Here is a 27,594-nt window from a genome sequence, read left to right as displayed (position 1 = left end):
AGACCGGACGTTAGTGATTTTAAAAATAAGAGCTGGTAATTCAGACAACTGCAAAAACTGTAAACACTTTGGTTCTTTAAGGTTTTTGACTTGATTCTAAAACGAGGTGGAGGAGAATGTTGTTTATCTAATCTTTTACTCTCTAAAATCTTTAAATTCATAAATACAAGATGTTTCTTCTTTGTTTTTGTTAAAAGATCAGAGTATTACTGTTTATCCGCATAGCCCCGTTTCCACCAAAATGCCCAAGATTTGTTTTACCCGGATAATAGGAATCCCAGGGAAATCTGTACGTTCCTCTGTCATTGCTTAGAGAGACCACGGACCATTTATTTAAAGGGGACACATCATGCAAAATCCACTTTTTTGGCCTTTAAAAACATTTTGTTGTGTACTTGGAGTCTGTAGGAATGCAGAAAAGTTGAATTTAGTCTCTCCAGGTGTTGCGGAGATATCTTTATATTCTACTAGGGTCATATTTTTCAATCCGTTCAGTTTTCTCTATCATCTGTTACCTTTTTCCAACTGTTACATCACAGCAACAGCTAAATAAGGGCATGGACTTCCGGCTGATCAATTTCGAGTATCCAACAAATTTATTTCTAGCTGAGATTTTGTAGTCTAAGCTCATGAATGCCTACGCCTTACAGGTGGATAAGTTCGATTCGGTTGTTGAGTGTAATAACCCACACAATTCATTACACCGCCCCCCCAGCATCAGAACCTCTTCAAAGTGCCTGGTAAACGTTTATTTTTCATGGAAATATTCCCACATCAGCAGGGAAATTCTGATTTTCTCCACTTCAAGGAGTGCCTTCAGCAATCTCCCCCAGTATCAAGAATGATTTGCTAAAAGACTTCATCTGATTAAGGGGTCAGTTCCTTCTGTCTATGGAAATGATGAACACAGCAAAGCAGAAAGCTGCAAATAATGCTAAAATGATAACAAACTTTATTTTTGACATGAATTTATTGTGCCTGTTGATTTGACTTCCTGGCCATTTTTCTGATAGCAGTAGCATCGTGCCTTCTGCTTATGTTAGTGCTGTGTGCTGCATTTAGAACCATACTGCTTGTTTTGAATAGTATTTTTACATAAACAGTTTTGCAATGTTTTTGCCAATTTTGTCATGTTCCTGAGATAATTGTTTTGAAACTACAAAAATGGCAGAACAGGTTAAAATTCAGCACTCTTTGACCTGGAGGGGGACAGGTTGTGAAGCGCCTCAACAGTATTTAAAGAGACAGCACTGAAACGAGTTGCTCTTAGGCCCACCTCTGAACAGGGGTAAAAAGAAAGCCTGTGGAGCTAGAATAACAAGGAGTTCAGACCAAAGCATTGCAGTTCCACTTTATATAGACCACAGCTGAATAATTTAAAGGATACATATCATGCTTTTAAATCCTTCCTTTTCACACTTAAATCAAGAGGATGCTTAGACAGTGGAGTAGATGATGGCGGGACACAGGGGTGAAGCTTCTGGGAAACTGCATCCAAACCTGGAACAGCTGTCTGCATAAAATTATGAAAAATTAAGGTTGAGAGTGTAGAAAGTGAAGAAAAATTTTGCTAATGAAGTTTCACAAGAATAGATCAGAGACTGCCATTCTGTCATTGTTTTGAATGGCTGCCAGTTGAGATCCAACAACTACAAACTCCAAAAAAATTAACTTATCTAATTTGAAACTGATATAAACTATATTGTTCAGTAGTTAATGGTTTCCATATTTATTTCTATCTTGACAAAACATATACTTAGAGCTTTAAAAGCTAGAGTTATTGGTACCATTTATGCTTTGTGTGTACATGATGTACAAGACGGCAGCACTGCTGTATATAGGACCTATACATGCTTACATGATACGTACATTCCAATTCATCCTAACTATCAATCAGTGGAGTCAAATTCACTATATTATTAAAATTGATTCAAAGGTTTTCTATCTAAGGAAACCCAGCAGACTGCATCGAGTCAGTGACTTGCAGCATTCAATCCTCCTGAATAATCATGTAGCATGTCGCCTGCATTGACTTTGCAGCAGACCCGTCAGATAATGTCATTGATCAATTTCTGGATAAAGTAACACTTCCTAAATTATCAGATAGTCAAGCGATGGCCCTGGATTCACCACTGACATTAGCCAAAATCCAGTAAGCCCTCAAAAGCATGCCCCATTAAAAAGGCTCCAGGCCCAGATGGATTTTGAACAGAGTTCTACAAAGAATTCTGGAATATTTTGGCTCCAACATTCCACAGATAGCTGCAGGAAACGAAAGAAAATAGCAGACCTTCCCCAAATATAAATTATGCCAACATTACTCTCCTGTTAAAACCAGGCAAAGACCCAGTATTTCCTACCAGCTACCGTCCCAAATCCCTTATTAACGTTGCTCTCAAAATAATCTGTAAAGCCCTCACAAAAAGACTAGAAAGGGTAACTCCTCTCATAATACACCCTGACCAAACTGGTTTCATAAAAGGAAGGCATTCATCCACAAATTCGTACAGATTACTTTATTTAATAGACTATTCCTACAGTAAAAATACTTAGGCTAATATCTCCAGATGCAGAAAAAGCATTTGATAGAGTTAACTGTTTGAAACCTTGAATAAATTTGGTTTTGAAAACTCTTTCATAAACTGGTTAAAAATATTAAATAGTTCCCCAATAGCACGTATCAGGACAACTAACCCAACATGTTCCAGCTTCTGTCTTCGGAGGGGCATCAAGGAGGGATGCCCACTTTCCCCCTCAGTCTTTGCTATTTTTATTGAACCACTTGCAGCAGCAATCAGTCAAACTAAAGTTATTAAAGGCATTAAATGCATGAGTATTGAACATAAAATCAGTTTTTATGTGGATGATGTATTACTTTTTCTCCAGCATTCATTAATCTCTCTCTCTCTTAGGTAATTGAATGATACATTCTTTCTCAAGAGTTTCATATTATTCTATAAATTGGTTAAAATCTACAGTTTTTCCAATTAATTGTTCTTTCCACAATTTCCTTAATACACAACAGCAGTCAGGGAATATACCATATTTGGTTCTTAATGTTTCTCGTAGATTGGCAGCTTTAACAAAACTAAACCACGTCCTACTTTTAAAAAAAGTGGAAGATGATCTCCCTAGAAATCTGTACCCATATCATTCATGGACAGGGTTGTTTCAATAAAAATGATGGTGTTGCCAAAAATGAATTACTTATTCTCAGTGATCCCAAATAAACTGTCATCTGACTGGTTTAGACCTCTGGACTCCTCCATCACTAAATTTCTTTGGAATGACAAACCTTAGCTTAAAAAAGACCAAAGATAGAGAAGGACCAGATCTGCCTACCTTTCACCATTACTTCTTAGCCAAAAGGCTACAATACATCTCAAAATGGTTTAAACACAGTCCTCTGGCTAGATGTAGAACAGATATTAGGCAATAATATTAACATTTCAGACCTACCATTAATTAGCTCAGATATAAAACAATATGTATGCTTTAAAAGTCTCAATATCAGCTACTCTCTGAAAGCATGGTGGGAGTATCTAAAAATGACAGGGTCTTCACTAATCCCATGCAGACGTACAGCCATCTGAGACAGTCTGCAAAACAATAATATGCTCAACTTTACAGATTGGAGGAGTAAAGAAATTGAATACCTGCAACATATTTTTTGAAGCAATTCAGTTCATCCCATTTAAAAGATTAATTATACAATATTGGATGGACAATAATACATTTAAGAATGTCAACAAATTAAATCTATAATAAAAAAGAAATTTAGGCTCAATAAAATTGGGCTACAATTGCCATCAAGTGTATTAGAATTCCTTAATCTCAACCTCCCCAAATTAATGTCTAAAATATACAGGTCCTTCTCAAAATATTAGCATATTGTGATAAAGTTCATTATTTTCCACAATGTAATGATGAAAATTTAACATTCATATATTTTAGATTCATTGCAAACTAACTGAAATATTTTAGGTCTTTTATTGTCTTAATACAGATGATTTTGGCATACAGCTCATGAAAACCCAAAATTCCTATCTCACAAAATTAGCATATTTAATCCGACCAATAAAAGAAAAGTGTTTTTAATGCAAAAAACGTCAACCTTCAAATAATCATGTACTGTTATGCACTCAATACTTGGTTGGGAATCCTTTTGCAGAAATGACTGCTTCAATGCGGCGTGGCATGGAGGCAATCAGCCTGTGGCACTGCTGAGGTCTTATGGAGGCCCAGGATGCTTCGATAGCGGCCTTTAGCTCATCCAGAGTGTTGGGTCTTGAGTCTCTCAACATTCTCTTCACAATATCCCACAGATTCTCTATGGGGTTCAGGTCAGGAGAGTTGGCAGGCCAATTGAGCACAGTGATACCATGGTCAGTAAACCATTTACCAGTGGTTTTGGCACTGTGAGCAGGTGCCAGGTCGTGCTGAAAAATGAAATCTTCATCTCCATAAAGCTTTTCAGCAGATGGAAGCATGAAGTGCTCAAAAATCTCCTGATAGCTAGCTGCATTGACCCTGCCCTTGATAAAACACAGTGGACCAACACCAGCAGCTGACACGGCACCCCAGACCATCACTGACTGTGGGTACTTGACACTGGACTTCTGGCATTTTGGCATTTCCTTCTCCCCAGTCTTCCTCCAGACTCTGGCACCTTGATTTCTGAATGACATGCAGAATTTGCTTTCATCCGAAAAAAGTACTTTGGACCACTGAGCAACAGTCCAGTGCTGCTTCTCTGTAGCCCAGGTCTGGGGAATGCGGCACCTGTAACCCATTTCCTGCACACGCCTGTGCACGGTGGCTCTGGATGTTTCTACTCCAGACTCAGTCCACTGCTTCCGCAGGTCCCCCAAGGTCTGGAATCGGCCCTTCTCCACAATCTTCCTCAGGGTCCGGTCACCTCTTCTCGTTGTGCAGCGTTTTCTGCCACACTTTTTCCTTCCCACAGACTTCCCACTGAGGTGCCTTGATACAGCACTCTGGGAACAGCCTATTCATTCAGAAATTTCTTTCTGTGTCTTACCCTCTTGCTTGAGGGTGTCAATAGTGGCCTTCTGGACAGCAGTCAGGTCGGCAGTCTTACCCATGATTGGGGTTTTGAGTGATGAACCAGGCTGGGAGTTTTAAAGGCCTCAGGAATCTTTTGCAGGTGTTTAGAGTTAACTCGTTGATTCAGATGATTAGGTTCATAGCTCGTTTAGAGACCCTTTTAATGATATGCTAATTTTGTGAGATAGGAATTTTGGGTTTTCATGAGCTGTATGCCAAAATCATCCGTATTAAGACAATAAAAGACCTGAAATATTTCAGTTAGTGTGCAATAAATCTAAAATATATGAATGTTAAATTTTTATCATGACATTATGGAAAATAATGAACTTTATCACAATATGCTAATATTTTGAGAAGGACCTGTACACTCTACACTCTTTGGTCTTCTACACCTGAAGAGGTCCTGCCATACTTTCCTCCTCCAGGACTGCCATACTTTGACTCCAGGACCAAACTTACTTCTTACTTGCCAGAATCAGCATCCCTGAGAATGATAATAAACCATCATTACTCCAAAAACAACAATGCGTCAAAATCTAAATTGTTATCAGTTTTTGACCTAGTCAAGGCTGGAACACCCACATCAAAAATATTCCACTTCAGTGTTTTTTTTTCTTTGGAAAATATTACATATTTTGTTTTTTTCCCCTCAAAACATCAGTGTTTGTATGGACAAAAAGGGCATAAAAACATATAACAGATTTTAAAAACGTTATATTTATTGATAGGTCTGCAGCAGTTGAAAAGATTTGATGCAGTAAAAGTGAAAAAAAAAAATTTTTTTAAACTTTTATAAGAAGTACTGCTTTGGGACCTAAGGGTAAAACGTTTTTTTGTATTAAACTTGTATTGCTCTGAAAATAATAATCCATAAAAATCAATATTATTAGAAATTTTGACCTAGTCAAAATATAAAAATAATCACACTTTAATGTTTATTTTTTAAAAATATTACATAGTTTGTGTTTCTTTCCCCTAAAAAAAAAAACTGTTTTTGTACAAAAAGAGCATCAAAAAACATATAAAAGATTTTGTATTTATGGATAGGTCTGAAGTTGTTGAAAAGATTTGATGCAATAAAAATGAAAAAAGACGTACTGTTTTGGGTAAAAATGCAAGTTTTTGCATTAAACTGTAATTGCTCCAAAAATAACAATGCAAGGAAATCAATATTGTTATCAATTTTTGACCTAGTCAAGGCTTTAACACCCACATCCAAAATATGCCATATAAAGGTGCCTCAAGGGTTAAAAGTGAAAAAATGTAAAGTCTTCTTTATTTTTCTAGTAACAGCATTACATGAGCTTTGTTTGATTTTTCGTTTGCCATTTTAACATTTTACTTGTAATAAATTTGTAATAATGCATACTTTAACATGAAAGATCCTGTGCACCACTGAAAGGGTTTCATTCAAATGTAATTAGACACTATTACACAAAGTACTTAAAAGCATTTTCAAAATATTTATTTTCATCTAAAGTAGATTTTAGGAAAAATATATATTTTTAGAAAGTGTACCAAAATAAATATTTTAAGCATAATTTTAAAATGTTTATAAAAAATTTGAATCAATTCTTAATAATAACATGCAATTGATAATATATAAAACTTCAGAAATATGCAGTCTATATAACATGGACTTAAGTATTTTGTTTACCTGGGTAATGATTATACATCGTTTCATTAAAAGGGACAGTCATGTTTCGATCCTGTTATACTCAAAATTAGAACACTATTGAAAAGGTCATTCATTTTAGTTACTCAGTTCACTTAGTGAAAGACATTAGATGAATTATTTATAGACTGATGTTTTTAAGCCTTTATTTGTGTTAAGTTTTTCTGCTTACAATGAAAACACATTTAAGAATAATATATCATACCAATAAATAAACATTTTTAACAGAGGAATGTGGCCTTAATGAAATGTATGCTTACCATCTGCTTAAAGGTCATTTTCTAAAGGTACTTTCAATCTGACAAATGAGCCTCATCAGAACACAGATTCTAATTTACTGAATACGACTCTATGGCTTTCATGTAATGTGACAAATATGCAATGTTTTGCAAGGCACTGTGTTCTGGTTGAAGTTTACACAAGTCAAAGAACAAACAGTAGATCAATAACCAAATTCCTGCTGCTTTTTTTCTCGGTAATGACAACCAGTCATGAGCAATGCCTATTTCCCAACAAGAACTGTACATACAGTCCATTGTTGAGTTTCAGTTTTATTAAATAGTCCTTTGGAAGTGAAATAATCCCAAAATGCTTGAAAAACAATTGTAATAGATGATTAAACTGATAGATATTTGAGGAGATCAGCTATTATGTAACTGTAGTATATGAACACAGATCTCAGCTTTAGCTGTGCAAAGGTTTCATTTCTGTTATGCAATGCAAATCTGACTATTTTCACCTGCACCAGTCAGAGAGAAAAACGTTTTGTAAAGATCAGTTAAACAGAATGTATTTTATTCAATGAGACCACGTTTCACATTAAAGCAAAATGACACTGAATGAGTTGCCTAAAGAGCTATTCATCTTAAAGACTTGCTGGAACAGTTTATCATTACAGTTTATTTCAAAGCAGTTCACTGATCTCAAAAGGACAAAGCACTAATGAAAACGGGTCCTTAAAAACGTCCTTCAATCACTTCCTGATTTAATCCAATCTAGATCAAATTTAAGTTAATTAATTTAATATAATCTAGATTAAATTCAAGCCAATTAATTCAATAGAGTGAGATCTAATTTCAAATCAAACTCCACACTTGAAGCTTTGGATAAACCACAGTTCAGACATTACTCACAATTCATGACCAAAAATTTAGTCTAAAAGTCATTAAATGAAGAGCTGCTGATTTGCTCAGGTTCATTAGCTCACAAGTACAGCATCCTCTAAAGTAAATGTACAGCCTTTTTAGTCAGATGATTTTGAAGAAACATTTGAAGGTCTGTGTGAAGTGATGTTCTGTTCAGACAAAAAAAACAAAAGGATTTGAGTTGATGTGTTTATTTAAAGTTGAGCAACTCTGTCAACTGGATGTCAGCACTGGAAAGGTAAACAACAGAATGACAAACACATCTAATAGGTTTGTAGATATTGCTAAAGTGTTGGGTCACATCACCAAAGGAATTACGGTCTTGCAATAACTTCCATGGCTGTAGGTGTACGTTTGATGTGGAGAAACTTAACTGGCCTACACACAGTCCTGACTTCTTCAACACCTTTGAGATGAATTAGAGCGGAGGCTGCAATTCATCTTTTCTCATCAATGAACACACTCCTAAACCTTGTGGAAGATGCTTAGAGAATAGTTATAGTTAATAGTTATAGAAGGAAAGGAAATGCAAAATCAAAAGGTCAAAACATCAATTTAAATTTCATTTTATGCAAATACAGCAATGTGTTTCTGGTTTCCACACATTTATTTGATATATTATCTTGATCATCTAGAAACTTAAGGATTTTTGATCCACATTGCAAAATCAAAAATAACAAATTGTCTCTTTTCAAATCTCACTGATATACGGTAAATGTCTGAACATGCACATTAACATTATGAACACATACAGGAATGCAAATGAAATGTAGTAACACTGGTTAAAATAGTCAGCCACAGGTTGAATAAAAAAAAAAAAGCCATGATTAAGGGGGAAAACTGACTTAATGGTCCTCAGCTATCAAACATGCTTATTACAGAAAAAATGGTTGTACACTAAATTAAATGCATATATGTCAATTTACAATAAAATAATTATTTAAAATGAAAAACCCATCGGAGAAGCCAAGAGGCAGTACTCCAGGAAAATAGCCAGCCACTTCAACAACAACTAGGAAACCCAGGGCCTCATGTACAAAAAGAGTGTGCAGCTTTCATAATAGAAATTCTGAAAGTTGCGTTGCACAAAAAAATTCAGATTATTGAAAGACGTGCATAGACGTGTCACCTCTCACCTTTTCTTCATACATCCCACTTGGAATTGGGTGCAGGTACACGTGCATCTTAGGCCCTATTTTACATGTTTGCGTTTTCAGGTAAAGACTGAAAAGTTTAGTTGCGTTTCTACTGTTCATTTACAAGACAATGGTGCCAGTTTTCTCTAACAATGGCACAATTTGAGAACGGGTTCCAGAGTGCAATGGGTTGTAAACACCCCAGTCTTCGTTGTTGTGAAGATGGGTAAAATGGAATCTTTCTTATGGGGAAGCTCTTGCACATTATGACTGAAATCAGTAAAAAATTAATGCTCAACATACTGGCAGCCGACCAATTTAAAACCAACAGAAGATGAAGATATCAACAGTAACAACAGCAGATTGCATTGTACTTAATTGTGCTGCTGACTCACGTTTGAATCTAACAACCGTTCTCCAACAAAGTGCTCATTTTCTTCACCCAATCTGTACGCAGGAAGTATTTGCACATGTTGAGCAAACTAAACCAGCTAATAAGCCCTCATGTGCCAGCAGGTCAGTACAATCTCTGAAAACACGCTCCCTCCGACTTCTTCCATCATCCATGTCCTCCAGCTGTGCCAAAGCTGCCATCGTTCCACAATTACGCACAACTTTACAGCTATTTATGGACATGTGTGATCGACTCCAGCTTGTCCACCTTATGAATCGTCACACTTGACTTGTTTGGAATTGATCTGCTGATCCGACACCGTTTTCTTTTTCAGTGAGAATTAAAGTGCCACTTATATGATTCACATGCATTATATGCTCAGAGCACATACCGATAAGCATTTACACATACATATGACAAAAAGAGAGGACGTTTTACAGTTTACATCCGACTGAGTTTGTTTCCATCATTTATTGAGGTGAGTTGTGTTATTGTATGAGGCTAAATGTGGTTTGGTATTTGAAGTTGGTTACTGCTTGTGTGGCTGCCACACAATTTCACAGAAAGTCAAACGTTCATTTTGTACATCCCGAGCTGTACATAAAACATTGCGCCGCAAGGATTTTTCTGCGTACACAAGGTTCGCACATGAGGCCCCAGGAACCTGTGGCGAGGGACTCAAACCAACACGGACTACAAGCTGCAGACTTTCAAAAACTCCACCTCTCTGCTGAGATAATTCTGTTGCCCTCTCTGAGGCAGACAACAGCACCCCAGAGCACAAAACATCTCCATGAACAAAACATCTCCTAAATGATTTTAACACTATTTCAGATGATATTGCTCCTTTTAAATCTAAATGCTGTAAAGCAGTTACAGAACCATGCCTCAATGATCTCACACACAAGCGTTTACACTCCTGGCACACCAAGAGAGACTGAAGGAACAAGCTTCACATTTCCTTTGAGATTCTGCGATACTCTTCAGCGGATATCAGGCTGCTGTTAAAAGTGCTAAGTTTATTTCTAAGTTTTTGTCTGAAAGCAGCAACAAGCCTCAAGCTCTGTTAAACTTACTGAAGTCTCCTGATTCACTGTGATTTCTTTCTAACTTGTCCCTTCTGTTTACTTTGTGAAACATTTTTTTAAAGTTTTTCAGTGATAAAGTGCATACTATCAGGTCTTTGCCCTCTCATTGAACCGCTGATCCTGTCGTAACGCTTGTTTCTCCAGCTGTTTTAAATCAGTTAATATTTGCCTCTTCCAGTTAAGATTGTCAGGAAGCTGAAGCCTTCATTTTGTCCAGGTAACATTATTCCTCCGTGACTACTAAAGGCCTTCAGAGCTGTAGGTTCTTACATTGTTAATTTAATCAACAGCTCTCTTTCCTCAGGCTGTGTCCCAGTTGCTTTAAAACATAACGTGGTCCAACATCTTTTTAATAAGATTAACTTGGATCCTAATGTTCTATCAAACTTTAGGCCCATTTCTAAGTTGTCTTTTCTTTCTAAAATATTAGAGAAGGTGGTTTATTTCCAATTATAGGAGCATCTACGGCTTACTAAAAAATCTGTTTTTAAAATTGTGTGACAGCACAGAAATAGCACTTCTTACAGTTTTTAATGATATTCTTTTAACTGCAGACTTGGGAGAGTCTGCAGTTTTAATCTTGCTTGATTTGACTGCTGCTTCTGACACGGTCGATTATGTTTTATAATCACGTCAGGAATGTTGGAGTGTTTTTGAGAACGGTTTTAAATTTAATATAAAGGTCATTGCAGTAGTCCAGTCTAGCTTTGATCATCTGAGGTTAATAAACTCCTACCCTATTTACCTCACAGTGGCCTTGAAAATGTGATGTTTTTAATAACTCTCTTTATGCTAGGCTTGACAACTCTCCTCTACGCCGTTTGCAGCTGGCCCAAAACGCTTCTGACTGTCTGCTTACAAGAGATGTAACAAGCGATGTGAGCACATTTCTACCATATTTTTCTCCCTGCACTGGTTGTCTGTACATTTTAGGATTGAATTTAAGATTTTAATTTTGGTTTTTAGCTGTTCTTTTCTTTATTTTCCTACATGTTTTATTGTAGGTGTTTGTGTGTAATTTTTATGTTTTTTTTTCTTTTAACTTTTATACACCTGTAAAGCACTTTGGACACTCTGAATGTGTAATATGCTCTATAAATAAAGGCTGATTAATTGGTTGATTGATTGATTGAAGACAAACAGGTATTGATGCTAACCCGACAGCACGAGAAGATCCCTCAGAAGGATCAACGCACGTAAAAACTCAGGTCCTGACAACATTCCAGGCTGAGTTCTGAGAGACACTGTGCTGTGAAACTCACAGATATCTTCACAGACATCTTTAACACCTCACTGAACCAAGCTGTTGTCCCCACATTCTTTAAAGACACCGCTATCATTCCAGTATCTAAGAAATCTCTCCTTCCTACTTCAACAACTATCACCCAGTTGCACTCACTCCAATCCTCACGAAGTGCTTCTGAGTGGAAGGCAATGAATATAACACAGTTTTGAATATAAAACTCATAGATCTACGGACAATGAAATAGTCCATAGATCTATGATCTACAGAAGATAACTAGCTGTCTGAGGGACTCATTTAGCTTAATAATAAGGCCAAATGTAATGCTCTATTCAAAGTGGATTAGGTTAAAAAGAGTAAAACCCTCCCTTTGTTTAAAAAAAGGCACTCATCACATGCCACCTTTTATAATAGTTTAGGGCAAAAGCTTCATGAGGTCTTCATACTTGTACCTGCATAGACAGAAGTATGCTAAGAGAAGGTTAAAGCATCTTGTGCTGCAATATTTAGCTACAGGAAGTATTCTGTGTTTATAAAATACTGCATATATAAAATAAACTAACTTTAAATTATCTTCGGTCATTGGAGAAGGGCAAATAAACTGTCCGGAATAAAGTAAAGTTCAAGGCGTTCAAACCTTTTTCCTCCTTCTAGATATGGGTGTTGGCTGTTAAACATTTCCAGGATTCCTCCTGTGAGAGTCTAAAGATTAACCAGCATGTACTGCACTGACTAAAATTTGGCATCATCTAATATTCTGAGATCTGTTGTTTTGAAATACAACGTGTGACAAGATAAATAGACCCGACGAAATCAGTCTTTGTTCCTTTTTGTCTTAAAGGTCCTCAAGAGATTTAACAGCCTTTGTGAGGTTGCTGTAGAACTCGGCCATGCTGGAAGGAAAGAACGAGTCAACCACAGAGCGTGGAAGGAGGCCACCCAGGTCTGTCTGGAAGAAACTGAACACCCGGGTTTTTCTGGGTTCCCTGGAAATGCAAATTAACACAAAAAGGAGAGAAACTGAACAAGTAAAAAAAACCAGCTACACATACAGTGGCTTGTAAAAGTATTCATACCCCTTGAATTTTTCACAAACATAAATATATGTTATTGGATTTTATGTGTAAGACCAACACAAAGTGGTATACAATTGTGAAGTGAAAATAAAATTATACTTGGCTTTTTTAGTTGTAAAAAAAACAAAAAACTGAAAAGGGCACTGTGCAAAAGTATTCAGAGTGGATACTTTGTGGAACCACCTTTTGCTGCAATTACAGCTCCATGTCTTTTAGGGTATGTCTCTACCAGCTTTGCACATCTAGTGACTGAAATTTTTGCCCATTCTTCTTTGCAAAACAGCTCAAGCTCAGTCAGATTAGATGCAGAGCGTTAGTGAACAGCAGTTTTCAGATCTTGCCACAGATTCTCGATTGGGTTTAGGTCTGGACTTTGACTGGGCCATTCTAACACATGAATATGCTTTGTTTTATACCATTCCATTGTAGCCCTGGCTTTATGTTTAGGGTCGTTGTTCTGCTGGAAGGTGAACCTCCGCCCCAGTCTAAAGACTTTAGCAGACTCCAACAGGTTTTCTTCCAGGATTGCCCTGTATTTGGCTCCATTCATCTTCCCATCAACTCTGACCACCTTCCCTGTCCCTGCTGAAGAGAAGCACTCCCAGAGCATGATGTTGCCACCACTATATGTGACAGTGGGGATGGTGTGTTCAGAGGGTTAGTTCTCCACCACAAATAGTGTTTGGCATTTTGTCCAAAATGTTCAACTTTGATCTCGTCTGACCAAAGCACGTTCTTCCACATGTTTGCTGTGTCCCCAACATGGCTTCTGGCAAACCGCAAATGTGACTCCTTATGGCTTTCTTTTAACAATGGCTTTCTTCTTGCCACTCCTCCATAAATACCATATATGTGCAGTGCACGACTAATAGTTGTCCCGTGGACAGATTCCTCCACCTGAGCTGTGGATCTCTGCAGTTCATCCAGAGTCAACATGGGCCTCTTGGCTGCATCTCTGATCAATGCTCTCCTTGTTCGGCCTGTAAGTTTAGGTGGACGGCCTTGTCTTGGTAGGTTTACAGTTGTGTCATACTCTTTCCATTTCTGGATGATGGATTGAACAGAGCTCCATGAGATGTTCAAAGCTTGGAAAATCTTTTTATAGCCTAAGCCTGCTTTAAACCTCTCCACAACAGCTGCTCTGGGGTGCTGTTTGCTCCCCAGTATTCTCCTAACCAACCTCTGAGGCCGTCACAGAGCAGCTGTATTTGTACTGAGATTAGTTTACACACCAGTGGACTCTATTTAGTCATTAGCAATCATCAGGCAACTTCTGAAGGCAATCAGATGCACTCAGAGTAAAGGGGGCTGAATACATTTGCACACCACATTTTTCAGTTTTGCATTTGTAAAAAAATGTTTTAAATCATGTATAATTTTCTTTCCACTTCACAATCGTATACCACGTTGCGTTGGTCTTTCACATAAAATTCCAATAAAATATATTTATGTTTGTGGTTGTAAAGTAACAATATGTGGAAAAGTTCAAGGGGAATGAATACTTTTACAAGACACTGTTCATGCCGTGTGTCCGTGTCAGTAATCTCACCCTGTGATGGGAATACAAATGCAGCCACATGCATGGTTGAATCCTCTCACATAGCCAGGCTGGGAAGGACAACTAGGATGAATCACATTGGTTGCTGGTGGATGTCACATAAAAAGCATTAAAATACATGTCAACTTGACAAAATCATATTGGTTTGTGACCAAGACTATACATCGCCACCTCTATGCTGAATGACGTTTGTAGTATTGGCATAATCTTGCAGACACACACACACAAATGGAAACAGTCACATAAAATAATTTCACCTGAACAAAAGAGTTGCTGAGTTTGTTTTGAAGGGATACAAAAAAATCTAAACAAGTAATTGTGTGATGTCAAAGGTTATCAGAAAGGTAGTTCATCTCCAACTTTTCAAATCACAGTTCATTCAAATCACACCCCCATCAGGCCTGTACATTAAACCAGTTTCAACAGTGAGTCACAATGATTCTTAGAATCAAAATCGGAAATATTATGAAGACATTGAATTACGCACCATTGGAAGAAATGCTGCCATCTTCATGTTGTTTAACTAAAATAACATCTACAAAGTCTCGTGGAGCTATAATACCCATAGCTGCTGAGGGTGTGACTGTCCGGCAGATGGAAATATCCTGCACAAGAGTAAGTGACAAAGAAATGAACTTAACCACTGAGTTAAATATGGAAAATGGACATCACTGCATTAGGTTAGACAGGACAAACGCAAAAATGCATTTGTATGAGTGGCAGATTTAAAATACATATGTTTCTAGTGTTGCCATAATCTGCGTTGGCTTCAATAGACTTGATAAATAATACAACAATTTTAAATACAAACAGGTTGGCTTCTTTTTAAACTAAAAATGATACGAACATGTGTTTTGCTGAAAAGTAAACAAAAGTCAAACAAATCTTTATAAACGCTACTGAGACTGAGTCAGAAAGGACACATACCTCCATTATCTGTTCAAGAAGCTCAAACTTTTTGACGTTGCTGTCCCACTTGACGCGAAGCCCATTGGGAACAGGTTTCAGACATTCCCATACTTTCTCAGGACTGCCGCTGACAATGCCCTCACCCTTGTAACTGCCAAGACAGTCAGATGCATAACCACACACAGTCAGAAGAAAAAACTACTAAACAAAACTACAATAAAAAACTAAAACAAAAAAGCTAATAAATCATTTCAGTGCCAGGCTTAGTGTTCCTGCTTTGACGTCTTCATTTATTTCGTGTAAAAGACTTTTCAGTCCTGAGGCAAATAGTAAGCAGAGGTCTCCTACTGCAGAGTAAGTACATACAGAGCTTCAAACATCATGTAACCTTCAGATTAGTTTAAGAACAGAAGGAATGGGTTTCCATGGCTGAGCAGCTTCATCCAAGCTATACCATCATCAAGTATAATGCAGAGCGTTGGATGCATTGGTGTAAAGTACACTGCCACACTGCAGCAGTGGAACTGTGCTCTCTTGAGTAATGCCTCTGTCTAGCAATCATATTGATAAGTCTGGGTTTGGCAATTGCCAGGAGGATGGCACCTACTTGACTGCTTAGGGTCAAGCGCAAAGTTTGGTTCGGAGGGGATTATGGTGTGATGATGATTTTGAGGAGCTGGGCTTGGTGCCTCAGGCTGACTTAAAGGAACTCTTAATGCTTCCGCATATAAAGACATTTTGCTCAGTTTTATGCTTGTGGGAACAGTTGGGGGATGGATCCAAATCTGAATGTACACCGATGCACAAAGATCCATGGGCAAGTTTGGTGTGGAGGAACTTGACAAAGAGTCCTGACCTCAGTCTGTTGAACACCTTTGGGACAAATTAGAGCAGAAGCTGTGAGCCAGACCTGCAAGTTCAACCTCAATGTCTGATGTTAAAAATGTGCATTTAAGATATTCTCTTAAATTAAGTTCTAAATCTTTTAGAAATATTTCACAGAAGAGCTACAACTGCTGTAGCTGCAAAGTGTGGGCCAATGCCATTTCTAGTCTTTGTATTGAAGTGACCCAATACGTTTGTCAATATAATATACATCCGGACATGTGATAGCCATAACATAGTTAATATGTCAATAAATGATCATTTTATGAATGTTTGTATTGAATATAAGTATTAATTAGCATCTGGGCCTAACGTCTGTTTGTGATTTGATAAAGGGTCAGTCATCAGTCCTGAAACCTTTATTTTGTTTAGCATTAAAGTGGAACTAAACCCATGTAAAAGGATAACCAGACCCTGACAAATTTTGAAAGTCGGCAGTGCCAAAAGACATTCAGGGGCACCGCCGAGTGTGGAGATGAGCGGACGGGGTTAAGCAAGGGTGTGGTCAGGAGGACGAGGGAAAGTGGCAGCTGGCTTAATTTGACATAGTGAAACATGAAGAGTGAGCAGAGCGATCCTGGTAGTTTCGCGCCCACCATCACCGGAGGTTGAGGGAGGCTTTGTGGAACTCAGTGTGACTTAGCCGCATCAGTAAGCCGCTGGTTCAAGGCGCTGACTCAGCGATGCCCGAAGCCGAATGAGTGTTAAAGTGATGTTTGCAGCATCATTGCTAATTTGAGCTATTGCGCAAAGAAGTGACAAACTGGTCATTATTTCACATGCTATGATATATTTTTTTATTTAAGTTTTACAAAGTTTAACAAAATGACAGCTAATGAAACTTATAAAAGTTTATGTTACCCCAGCAGTTCTGATGTCATCTATGTTCACTTAACCACAGATTCTCAGTGTTTGGTTTGTTAATGTGGACATCTGATAGACATCTATGCAAAAGTTAACCTAATATCACATGGAGATATCCAAAAGGGTGTTATAACGTAACATAAGACTGTAAATAATTATGCTTGTGAAATTTACACTTCCATTACAAACTCTTCATTTCTATCACAAGGATCCTACTAATTATCCATCTAATTACTGTCTGAAATTCATTAATTACATGTTTTACAACTCTGATCAAGAACGCTGCAATAAATACCAAAGAAAAAGACAAGAAAGGTGTTCTTACACATTCCCAGGGAACTCAGACGAGGGACGCCAAGAAACCACTACATCATTCTGCAGAAGAAGAAAAAAGATTTGCACTGGGATAAATTCTGTTGTGCAACAATAGTCTGGTTTGGCAATGAATAACTCTTAGTGACTGCCAGGGGCAGGCATTAACAAAGATAAAAATTGTGACCAAAATGACAAAGTTGGGGGGCCACCTGATTATCAGGAATTAATAGCCACACACGGCTATAACTCTCTGTCAGTTATTGTTTTATGAATACCCGCCTGGTGAGGAGTGGTATTACACAACAATAGCTGAAGGAGTGATTTCGTGCACTAGCATTCTCAGTCAGCAAGCCCTGAGCGAGTATTTATTAACACTGTTACTTTACCTCTGCAGTTAAAAGATGTGAGCCAATAAATGTTACTAACTAGACTAGTAACATTCAAATAAATTACAAAGTAAAAAGATGAGAAAAAAAAATAAGAAACTAATAAACTCATAAAAACTAAGCAGTAATAATAGTAAAAATGGGCAAGAAAGAATAAAACTGAAAGACTAGAAACTATTAAATAGTTAAATAAAAATGCAGTAATATCACAGTTTAACGTAGTATGTATTTTTAGAAAACCAATGCGTACTATGAGGAATTGGGAATGAGACCAAATTAGCTCTAAAGCAAACAACTATTGCTGGGTGTTGTTGAGTTGAAAAACAAAACTCTGTGTTCATTTATATAAGAACAGATTACAAAACTACTTCTCTCCATTGAGAATTTATTGAAGATCCAAATTTGTTTGACCAAGAACTTATTCGCTGTTCCACTCAAACACCCAGTCCACAATGCAAAGAAGAAGAAAAATTAAAACATAAAACATTAATGGACAATTGATTCTTAAAGCTATGGTAATCAGCCATCACTGTGATGGGTTAAAGGTAGTAAATACTATATGTCGGATGGACGGAAGGCGTGGTAAGGTCACATCTGGACCTAGCAGCTCATTTCACAACAAAAACAGTGGATTTGTAAAAAATAGCCCCTGTAAGTACTACCTGTATCTTTAGGCACCAATAGTACAAATATTAATGAGTGTATGGCTCGGCTACATGCTATGGCCGATTGTAGAATGAACCAAAAAAGCTGGGTAGTCTACACAGCTATGGTAATGCTAGTTACCGTCTTAGTATTAGCAGAGCTTTAGCATTAGCAGCCAGAAAAAAAACTACCATCTATAAGGAATGTCCATCTGTCCATTGTCTTCTGTTAAGAAGAGATTGGGTCGAGGGGGCAACAGGTCATAGAGGGAACCCCAGAAATATGTTGGCATACATTTATGAGGGTAAGTTAGAGGAGAGGAACCAAAAACACAAGTTCAAGTTGCCAGACTACCAGTACACCAAGGACTCATAAACACAGCTTGTCGCAGCTGATCGTCTCAGCTCCTGTTTGCTTATTATCTAATAATCTCTGCCAAGGCACAATATCTAACTATGAACCGTACTGATTAACGATGAACCACGTGGGGTTTTGGAATATCTGATGGAGCCAGAGAAATGCTGCACTTAGGTGCAGCTGGAGCAAGTGGTAGCTCGTGACCAGTACATTCACAGTCAGCACACGTAGGTGTAGTTCCAATGTAGTCTTTTTTCAGGCACTGGGAGGAAACCGCTTCATCAACTTAATCAGAGACACCCGTCTCTTCTTGGAGAATTGTGGTCAGGTTGTCTTCCTGCAGGAGTTCAGACAACCAGGTTCAGGCACAACGAGTCAATAGTTTTTCGGCTGGTACGGTCACCCGACACACAAACAGCATGCCGTACTTCACTATCTCTGAAGATACAGTCTTTTACTTAGTGAGATTAAGAGGCTCATGTGCATTCTCCTATACAGGTGGTGATGGCTACGGAAGAGGCAGAACGCTGCTCAGTGTAGGTTGTTATACAAAGATCCTTCAATGACATTAGCCGGATCTCCAGCTTTGTGGAAATCCCTTCTTCCTACGAGCTCATGCCAGTTGGTTAATGCTGTGCATTTTGGGATTCATAGTTCTTTACCAGTTTCTTTACTCTCTGTGTGCAGTTTAGGTCTTTGTTCTCTGATGGCTGGGCCTAATGTTGTTTAGTTCTTTTTAGTTAATTTAAATATAATCAATTGCCAACAAATGCCATCTCAAAGACACAGATCCAATTCATAGACAGAAATCCATTTGTTTGCAAGCAATAGAAAGACTGGGTGTGCATCCTAAAGCTTGACTAGAGCAGAGGCAACGTTCGACCAAAATTGGAAACAAAATCAGTTAAATGGTACAACATGAGGACATTTTATGTTTACTAACCTGTCCTACATTAACTGTTCTGAGACAAAAATAATGAATTGAAAATTTGGTCAGAAAGGTCAGGTTTTCAATATTACATAGCTAGCCTGCTGAGATCACAAGTCATTCTTTGATAATATTTGCAGAATTTGTTTTCCGCCACACTACAAAGGATCTTTCCCTTTCAAGAGATAACTCTTTCACCTTCCTCTCAGTCATATTGTCCAGGTTTATTGAAAATATTTGATGGTATAAATAGTGGCTATTACAATCTTTCGACCTTCAAGCTTTTAACCATGCTTACTGTTTTTTGTTTTGTTTTGCAGCACTAGTGGCCTTTAATTAATACATTAATTAATACACATCAAATACATGGTCTCCATGTAGACTCAGAGAGAGCGTAACACGCTCATTAAGGTCTTTTAAGAGTTTTATTAGTAAACCTAGAGCATCTTCTAGTATATTACAAACAGAGAGAAGGCAGGAGAGTTATAAAAATATTACAGGCCATGTAAGGCACAGTTTTTAGGAGAAAAGTCGACTGGTACCCAAGGCAGGATAAACAGCCTGAGTGAAGAATAAAACAATGAGCCACAAAGCTATCATAAAGTGACATCGGCAGCTCATGAATGAAGGAACTGGATATACCCGCTCAAGAACTCTCCTCAACTTTATGCTTTTGTAGTGCATCGTTAATACAGTAAAAGATGAATGAATGCATGCAGCCAATAAAAACTTTAAAATATGAAGTTTTCATACAATTGTTTGATCACATTGCACAAATTAATTTTGTAATCCTTAAACACACAGTTTTAGTCTGATATGCTGACTCTTATTCTAAAAGGCTAATCATGAGCTGATAATAAAACATAATAATAAAACCTCTGTAAGCTTTATAAACTGCTTAGAGCTATTGTTTAGGAAACATTTTGACTACAATTACTTACATTTGATTGACTTACACTGAGGCTATGTTTGTAAATGTGCAGCCTATCTTAGCTGCGAGCAGTGAAGCGCTGCGAAGTGCTGCAAAGTCCTATTGTAATTCAAATGTTTTTTATTATTATTATTATCAATGGCGGGCGTGGCTTAATTCCTAAACAGCAGCCCCTAGAAACACTAAAACAACCAGCCCCAGGCCATGCTTTGTCCAAGAATTATGAAACCCCACAAGAAGTTGGCCATTTTGGATCAGAGCCGCCACTTTTCTTGTTTAAACATGTATCTGAGCGAACTCCTCATACAGCTGTTGACATATATATACAGGTCCTTCTCAAAATATTAGCATATTGTGATAAAGTTCATTATTTTTCATAATGTCATGATGAAAATTTAACATTTATATATTTTAGATTCATTGCACACTAACTGAAATATTTCAGGTCTTTTATTGTCTTAATACGGATGATTTTGGCATACAGCTCATGAAAACCCAAAATTCCTATCTCACAAAATTAGCATATCATTAAAAGGGTCTCTAAACGAGCTATGAACCTAATCATCTGAATCAACGAGTTAACTCTAAACACCTGCAAAAGATTCCTGAGGCCTTTAAAACTCCCAGCCTGGTTCATCACTCAAAACCCCAATCATGGGTAAGACTGCCGACCTGACTGCTGTCCAGAAGGCCACTATTGACACCCTCAAGCAAGAGGGTAAGACACAGAAAGAAATTTCTGAACGAATAGGCTGTTCCCAGAGTGCTGTATCAAGGCACCTCAGTGGGAAGTCTGTGGGAAGGAAAAAGTGTGGCAGAAAACGCTGCACAACGAGAAGAGGTGACCGGACCCTGAGGAAGATTGTGGAGAAGGGCCGATTCCAGACCTTGGGGGACCTGCGGAAGCAGTGGACTGAGTCTGGAGTAGAAACATCCAGAGCCACCGTGCACAGGCGTGTGCAGGAAATGGGCTACAGGTGCCGCATTCCCCAGGTCAAGCCACTTTTGAACCAGAAACACCCGCAGAAGCGCCTGACCTGGGCTACAGAGAAGCAGCACTGGACTGTTGCTCAGTGGTCCAAAGTACTTTTTTCGGATGAAAGCAAATTCTGCATGTCATTCGGAAATCAAGGTGCCAGAGTCTGGAGGAAGACTGGGGAGAAGGAAATGCCAAAATGCCAGAAGTCCAGTGTCAAGTACCTACAGTCAGTGATGGTCTGGGGTGCCGTGTCAGCTGCTGGTGTTGGTCCACTGTGTTTTATCAAGGGCAGGGTCAATGCAGCTAGCTATCAGGAGATTTTGGAGCACTTCATGCTTCCATCTGCTGAAAAGCTTTATGGAGATGAAGATTTCATTTTTCAGCACGACCTGGCACCTGCTCACAGTGCCAAAACCACTGGTAAATGGTTTACTGACCATGGTATCACTGTGCTCAATTGGCCTGCCAACTCTCCTGACCTGAACCCCATAGAGAATCTGTGGGATATTGTGAAGAGAACGTTGAGAGACTCAAGACCCAACACTCTGGATGAGCTAAAGGCCGCTATCGAAGCATCCTGGGCCTCCATAAGACCTCAGCAGTGCCACAGGCTGATTGCCTCCATGCCACGCCGCATTGAAGCAGTCATTTCTGCAAAAGGATTCCCGACCAAGTATTGAGTGCATAACTGTACATGATTATTTGAAGGTTGACGTTTTTTGTATTAAAAACACTTTTCTTTTATTGGTCGGATGAAATATGCTAATTTTGTGAGATAGGAATTTTGGGTTTTCATGAGCTGTATGCCAAAATCATCCGTATTAAGACAATAAAAGACCTGAAATATTTCAGTTAGTGTGCAATGAATCTAAAATATATGAATGTTAAATTTTCATTATGACATTATAGAAAATAATGAACTTTATCACAATATGCTAATATTTTGAGAAGGACCTGTATAGCTCCTATAAGGAAAGTCACAGAGACACAAAACCTTCTAATATCGATCCACATTGGACCCTGAACAATATTCAATGATCAGATTCTGGCATCATTGAAGCCCCACCCCTGACAACAGGAAATGTCATGTTTCACTTTGGAAGGTCCAAATTTGATCCTCTTCATCTAGTCAACATCAAACTGAGCCCAGTGACAGATAACATGATGGTCTATTTTGGTCTCTAGTACTGAGAGGTTTGGCTGAAGGGTGTGGCTTTGATGGTGTGGTATAATCCAACTTCATGCCATGGCCTTACGTTTGGCACTAAATTATACATGCATAGTCCAATTTACTCCAAACTGAATATGATTGATCTTTAACCACCCCCAAACAGCTCAATAGGATTACATTGGAATTTGAATCAACAGTGCCCCCTAGGAAACTTTAGCTGCTTTATCTCCCTTGTACATCCTGGGATTCACAACAAAATTTTCGTGCACCATTGTGGATGAAGGCTGAACACGATGGTCAATTAATGACATCACTTTAGCCCAACCCACTTAGAACAAGAAGTCATATGTTTCACAGTTGGATGTCCTCCTTTTAAACTCATGCAAGCTTCAAGCAGGTGTCTAATATCACAGAACAAGGTGATGTTGAATCCTACTCTGAACGGTGACTGTTGGCCGGACCGTGTGAGAGTTGCAAGGCGGCCAATTTCACGTCTCGCCGTTTGGATACGGTTGCCTATAAATCACACATGCTAAGTCTAATTTACACCAAACTGAATAGGGTTGATCTTTGTCAACCCCAAACAGCTGTATTGGATTACAATGGAATTTGGATCAACAGCGCCCCCTAGGAAATTTCAAACGCTTTTTCTCCCTCATACATCATCAGATTTACACAAAATTTTGTGTGCATCATCGTGGACAAAGGCTGAACACGATGGTCAATTAATGACATCACTTTAGCACCGCCCAATGACAACCAAATGACTGGTTCATTAGCTGATTAACCTTCCCTGTCTCTAGAAGTTTCAGACTTTCGCTAATAAGGCATAATAATTTTAGATTACATTTTCAAAGCAAGACAGGAAGTCTTTGTTTATCCTTTGCCATCAAACAGGAAGTGAGTGGAGCTTCCATCAAGAAGGTCAGATTTGGCCAAATTTTCAGCACTTCTTCCCGGGGCAGAACTCGAATGACCAAAGATTGTATGAAAGCTTGCTCACAGTACCGCCTAGTTGCGGAATCGACACTGGCATGGGGGAGCTGATGCCAGGCTCCCGCGGTCAGTACACCGGCCAAGAGGCACAAAGCTGTGAGGGCCGCACAATGCTGCTTGCAGTTTATTTCTGCTAAATATTCAGGCTTTTTAACTGTATAATAAGGTCTCTGGTATATTGTTTTTCTTTTTGTCATGCTGAAGGCACAAAAGAAGCTCAACAACCAAACACTGTGTGTGGTCACAGAAAATTAGAATATGACCAAAAATCAACAAAAAGGAGATTTTAAACAGGCTATGTTCATTTCTGTGCGCTCAATACATGGTTGGGCCTCCTTTTGCATGAATTACTTCATCAATGTGGCGTGGTATGGAGGTTATATGCATGTAGTTCTGCTGAGGTGTAGTAGAATGTCAGTTTGGGTTGATGGTGGCCTTCAGGTCATCTGTATTATTGTGCCTGGTGTCTCATCTTCCTTTTGACAATACTCCATAAATTTTCTAAGGAGTTAAGGTCAGGCCAATCTGCTGGCCAATCAAGCACACTAACACGGTGGTCATTGAACCAGCTTTTGGTACCTTTGGCAGTGTGGGTCAGTACCACAACCTGCTAGAAAATAAAATCATCAACTCCAGAAGACTTGTCAGCAGAATAAAGCATGAAGTGCTCTAAATGACCTGGTAGATGGCTGTGTTGACTGGACATCAGAAAACCCAGTGGACCAACACTAGCACATGACATGGCACCCAAATCATTGCTGACTGTGGAAACTTGACACTGGATCTCAAGCAATGTGGATCCTAGGCCCCTACACCTTTGACAATCCTCTCAAGGATGAGGTTATTCCTGTTGCTGGCACACCTTTTCTCATCGCACTTTTGCTTTTATTCAAATTTCTATGTATTTTACTTATCTGTAATCCATAATTATCAAAATTACAGAAAGAAAAGGCTTGAAATATTCCACGCTATGTGTATTGACTCCATATGAGTTTCACTTTCTGAAATGAGAGACAAAAATATTCAACATTTTCACAATATATATTTTTTTTAGATGTACCTGTAAGTCTTTCTACATCTATATGTTCATATAGCCCATAAGGTGAGAATATTTGTTCTATGTCAACCATTGTTCAAATTGGTTTTTCTAGTGCTTTTAAGTCACACCAAAACAAATTATGTTTATTTATCATTTGTTACATGAACAAAGAAACACATTTCAGATAATTGCCAAATGTGGTAGTTAAAAAGAAAATTTAAATAAAATTGATTTTGACATTAGCCCTTGAGATCAATTTTCAAATTGTTGCTAGAACAATTGAATAAAAGAGTGTTAGAGGCTGCCCTACAATTTAACAAAGGTAACCTTGTGTGCTTGCATAAAGGTAGATACATGGGCGAACCCACAGGTTTTACAACCTGTTGCCAGAGAGTAAACATGTTTAAGTACAGTCACGCATCAAATGATGGACACTGGAACACTGTTACGTTGGTAATGCTGTTTCTGTGTCATCTTCTGTTTCTGAACACCTTCACTGCTGTTTTGACTGGCTGTCAGATGCTCTGGCAAGTGCCTAATAACACTTATGATGCCCCTTCTAAATGTGCTAGATAGATCCTATCAAATGTAAAAAATTACATAAGAAATACACCAGTGAAGATGTCTGCAATCCGTCTGCACGGTTTGATAAACTGTGTGTTCAGTTTTGCAATCCGTGAGTGCAGATTACTCTGTGATATCTGTCCAGTGTTTGCAGAGATTGCAGAAACTGAGAGCACAGTTTAGTACAGAGTGACCATGGATTTCCACCAGAATTCTTCTTTTTTACCCGCTGACACTTGCCGGGCTCCGTAGTAACACTGGTTTACCACTAGGTTACGCACTCAAAATATACATTTTTAACGCATCAGTATTAAAAAACAAAATATGTTTTAACTATTAACATAACTATAACAATTGACTCAAGAGCCAATTTCAAAAGAAATTGTGTTTTTTGACATGTATGTTATGTTGTGTCCCTGTGTGCAAGGCCTAAAACGGATATTTAACTGAACTTTTAACGTCTAGATAGAGTAGTAGCATAAACTAAATGCACCTGCTTTAATTGTAAGTTTAATGTACCAGGATAAAACCATGTGACCCACACAAGGCGTTCAAAGTTACTAAAAGAACCTCTGATGAAAATTACACAGAACCGTACGGAAACTTGGAGCCTAAAAATGACAACCATAAACCCAAAGCAACAGACATTTAACTATAAAGGTCGATTTAATGTTTGACACGTTTACAGGTAAGACAGCAAGCTTTACCGATTTCCTGCAGACTTTCCACCCAGATTCATCCCTCCTGTAGCTCAGCAGGCAGTCTGCCACCGCTTTAGCTTTGTGTTCATAATCCATGACAGTTACAGGCAATCAAGTTTATCCTGGACACAAAGGTTTTACAGCAGTTCAGTGATCGATACAAAGCCGGCTCTTCTTAGTTTAGAGAAGAAAAACGATCGCAGTCATGTTAAAGCTCAGCTGAGCAAAGCAGACCTGGCTTAAGTAAAAGCTAACAGCTACTAGTAAGCTAACATTAGCCCAAATGAATGAAACGTAGCAGCGGTATTGTAGCTACCGAGGGCTAAAGGTGCTCAAATTAAATTCAAAAAGCAAGTCGTTATGTACATATATATAAAACATAAAATAAAATTTGAAATATATGCGTTGAATAAACCATATCTATAAATATATATTTTTATGCAGTTTGTGGTAACAGCAAAGTGAGTACTTTTATTTGTCAACAAGAAAACTAAGTGAGAGGGTCTAACAACACTTACACTCAAGGGCGATTGGTCTACATTTGAGTTGGCATGCATGGTAACCAATGGGATGTTAGGTACTAGTTAACAGGTCATGATGACAATGTAAATAATGTTTATGGCAAACCTTAGCAAATGTGAAAAAAGTGAAAACATATGGTTTAATTTTCAGTGTTATTATATATTTAAAATTTTATTGAACAAAATTAATTTTATTAGAAAGGGGCACATTTGGTCCTTGATTCATGTGAGTAGACTCAGACACAGATTTCCTTTTTTTGCCCTAAACAGGACATTATTTTTTCACAGCACTGCCTTTGTTAACAGAATGTTTATGAGTATGATTATAGTAGCTTCAAATCATGTACATACCTCAGTGTATTATAACCATCATTTACTGATATTTTACATTTGATAGCAAACACAGAAAATACACTGGCCCAGGAGAACCATCTATAGAAAAGAAGATATAAATGCCTTGATAAATTAACCAATCAAGCAAACTTTACTTACAGTGCACCTTTCATATAGACAGGTGTAAACGGGTTAAAAACAGAAGACCAGACACAAAACCGCAAGAGCCACACTTATTAAAATGATAAAACTAATAATACTGATAATAAACAATAAACAATTAAAAGAGAAATATCTATCAAACAATAAATTAATAAATTTTATGGTGTGAGGATATGTGGAAAGACAATTATGTAAATTAGCATGGAGCAAACAAGCTTAAAAACAGTGTGAGAAACAAATAAAGAAATTCGATTGTATAAAACAATAACATTTCAGTAATCTAAAGCTTTAAAAGTGAACAATAAAATGTTAAATAACTATCAAAAACATATGACAGTACATCCCTAAACATAACTTAAATATCAATAAAATAATAAAGAATATTAAATAAAGTTAACAGTTGAAAACAAAACTGAAATAAAATATTAAACCATAATTAACAATAAACAGCTATAAACGTAAACTAAAAACCCATAATGAAAAGATAAATATCTTCAATAATAATAATAAAACCATCTTAACT

General features: G+C 37.8%; 1 protein-coding gene across 1 annotated transcript; it reads right to left on the bottom strand.

The window, feature by feature from the left end:
- Nucleotides 1-8,065: 8,065 nt before the first annotated feature.
- Nucleotides 8,066-26,594, bottom strand: stard5 (StAR-related lipid transfer (START) domain containing 5). Its single transcript, XM_047363659.1, has 7 exons — nucleotides 26,574-26,594; nucleotides 26,062-26,177; nucleotides 17,369-17,418; nucleotides 15,313-15,445; nucleotides 14,873-14,990; nucleotides 14,377-14,470; nucleotides 8,066-12,737 (listed from the first exon to the last, which is right to left on the bottom strand). Exons 2-7 carry the CDS (start codon nucleotides 26,149-26,151, stop codon nucleotides 12,587-12,589), a joined length of 636 nt encoding a protein of 211 aa, XP_047219615.1. The 5' UTR covers nucleotides 26,152-26,177; nucleotides 26,574-26,594; the 3' UTR covers nucleotides 8,066-12,586.
- Between the last annotated feature and the right edge of the window lie 1,000 nt (nucleotides 26,595-27,594).

This window comes from Girardinichthys multiradiatus, chromosome 4 (genome assembly GCF_021462225.1).
Source record: "Girardinichthys multiradiatus isolate DD_20200921_A chromosome 4, DD_fGirMul_XY1, whole genome shotgun sequence".
Lineage (NCBI taxonomy): Eukaryota > Metazoa > Chordata > Actinopteri > Cyprinodontiformes > Goodeidae > Girardinichthys > Girardinichthys multiradiatus.
Note: the sequence above shows the minus strand (reverse complement) of the source record. Positions and strands in the feature narration are given on the sequence as shown.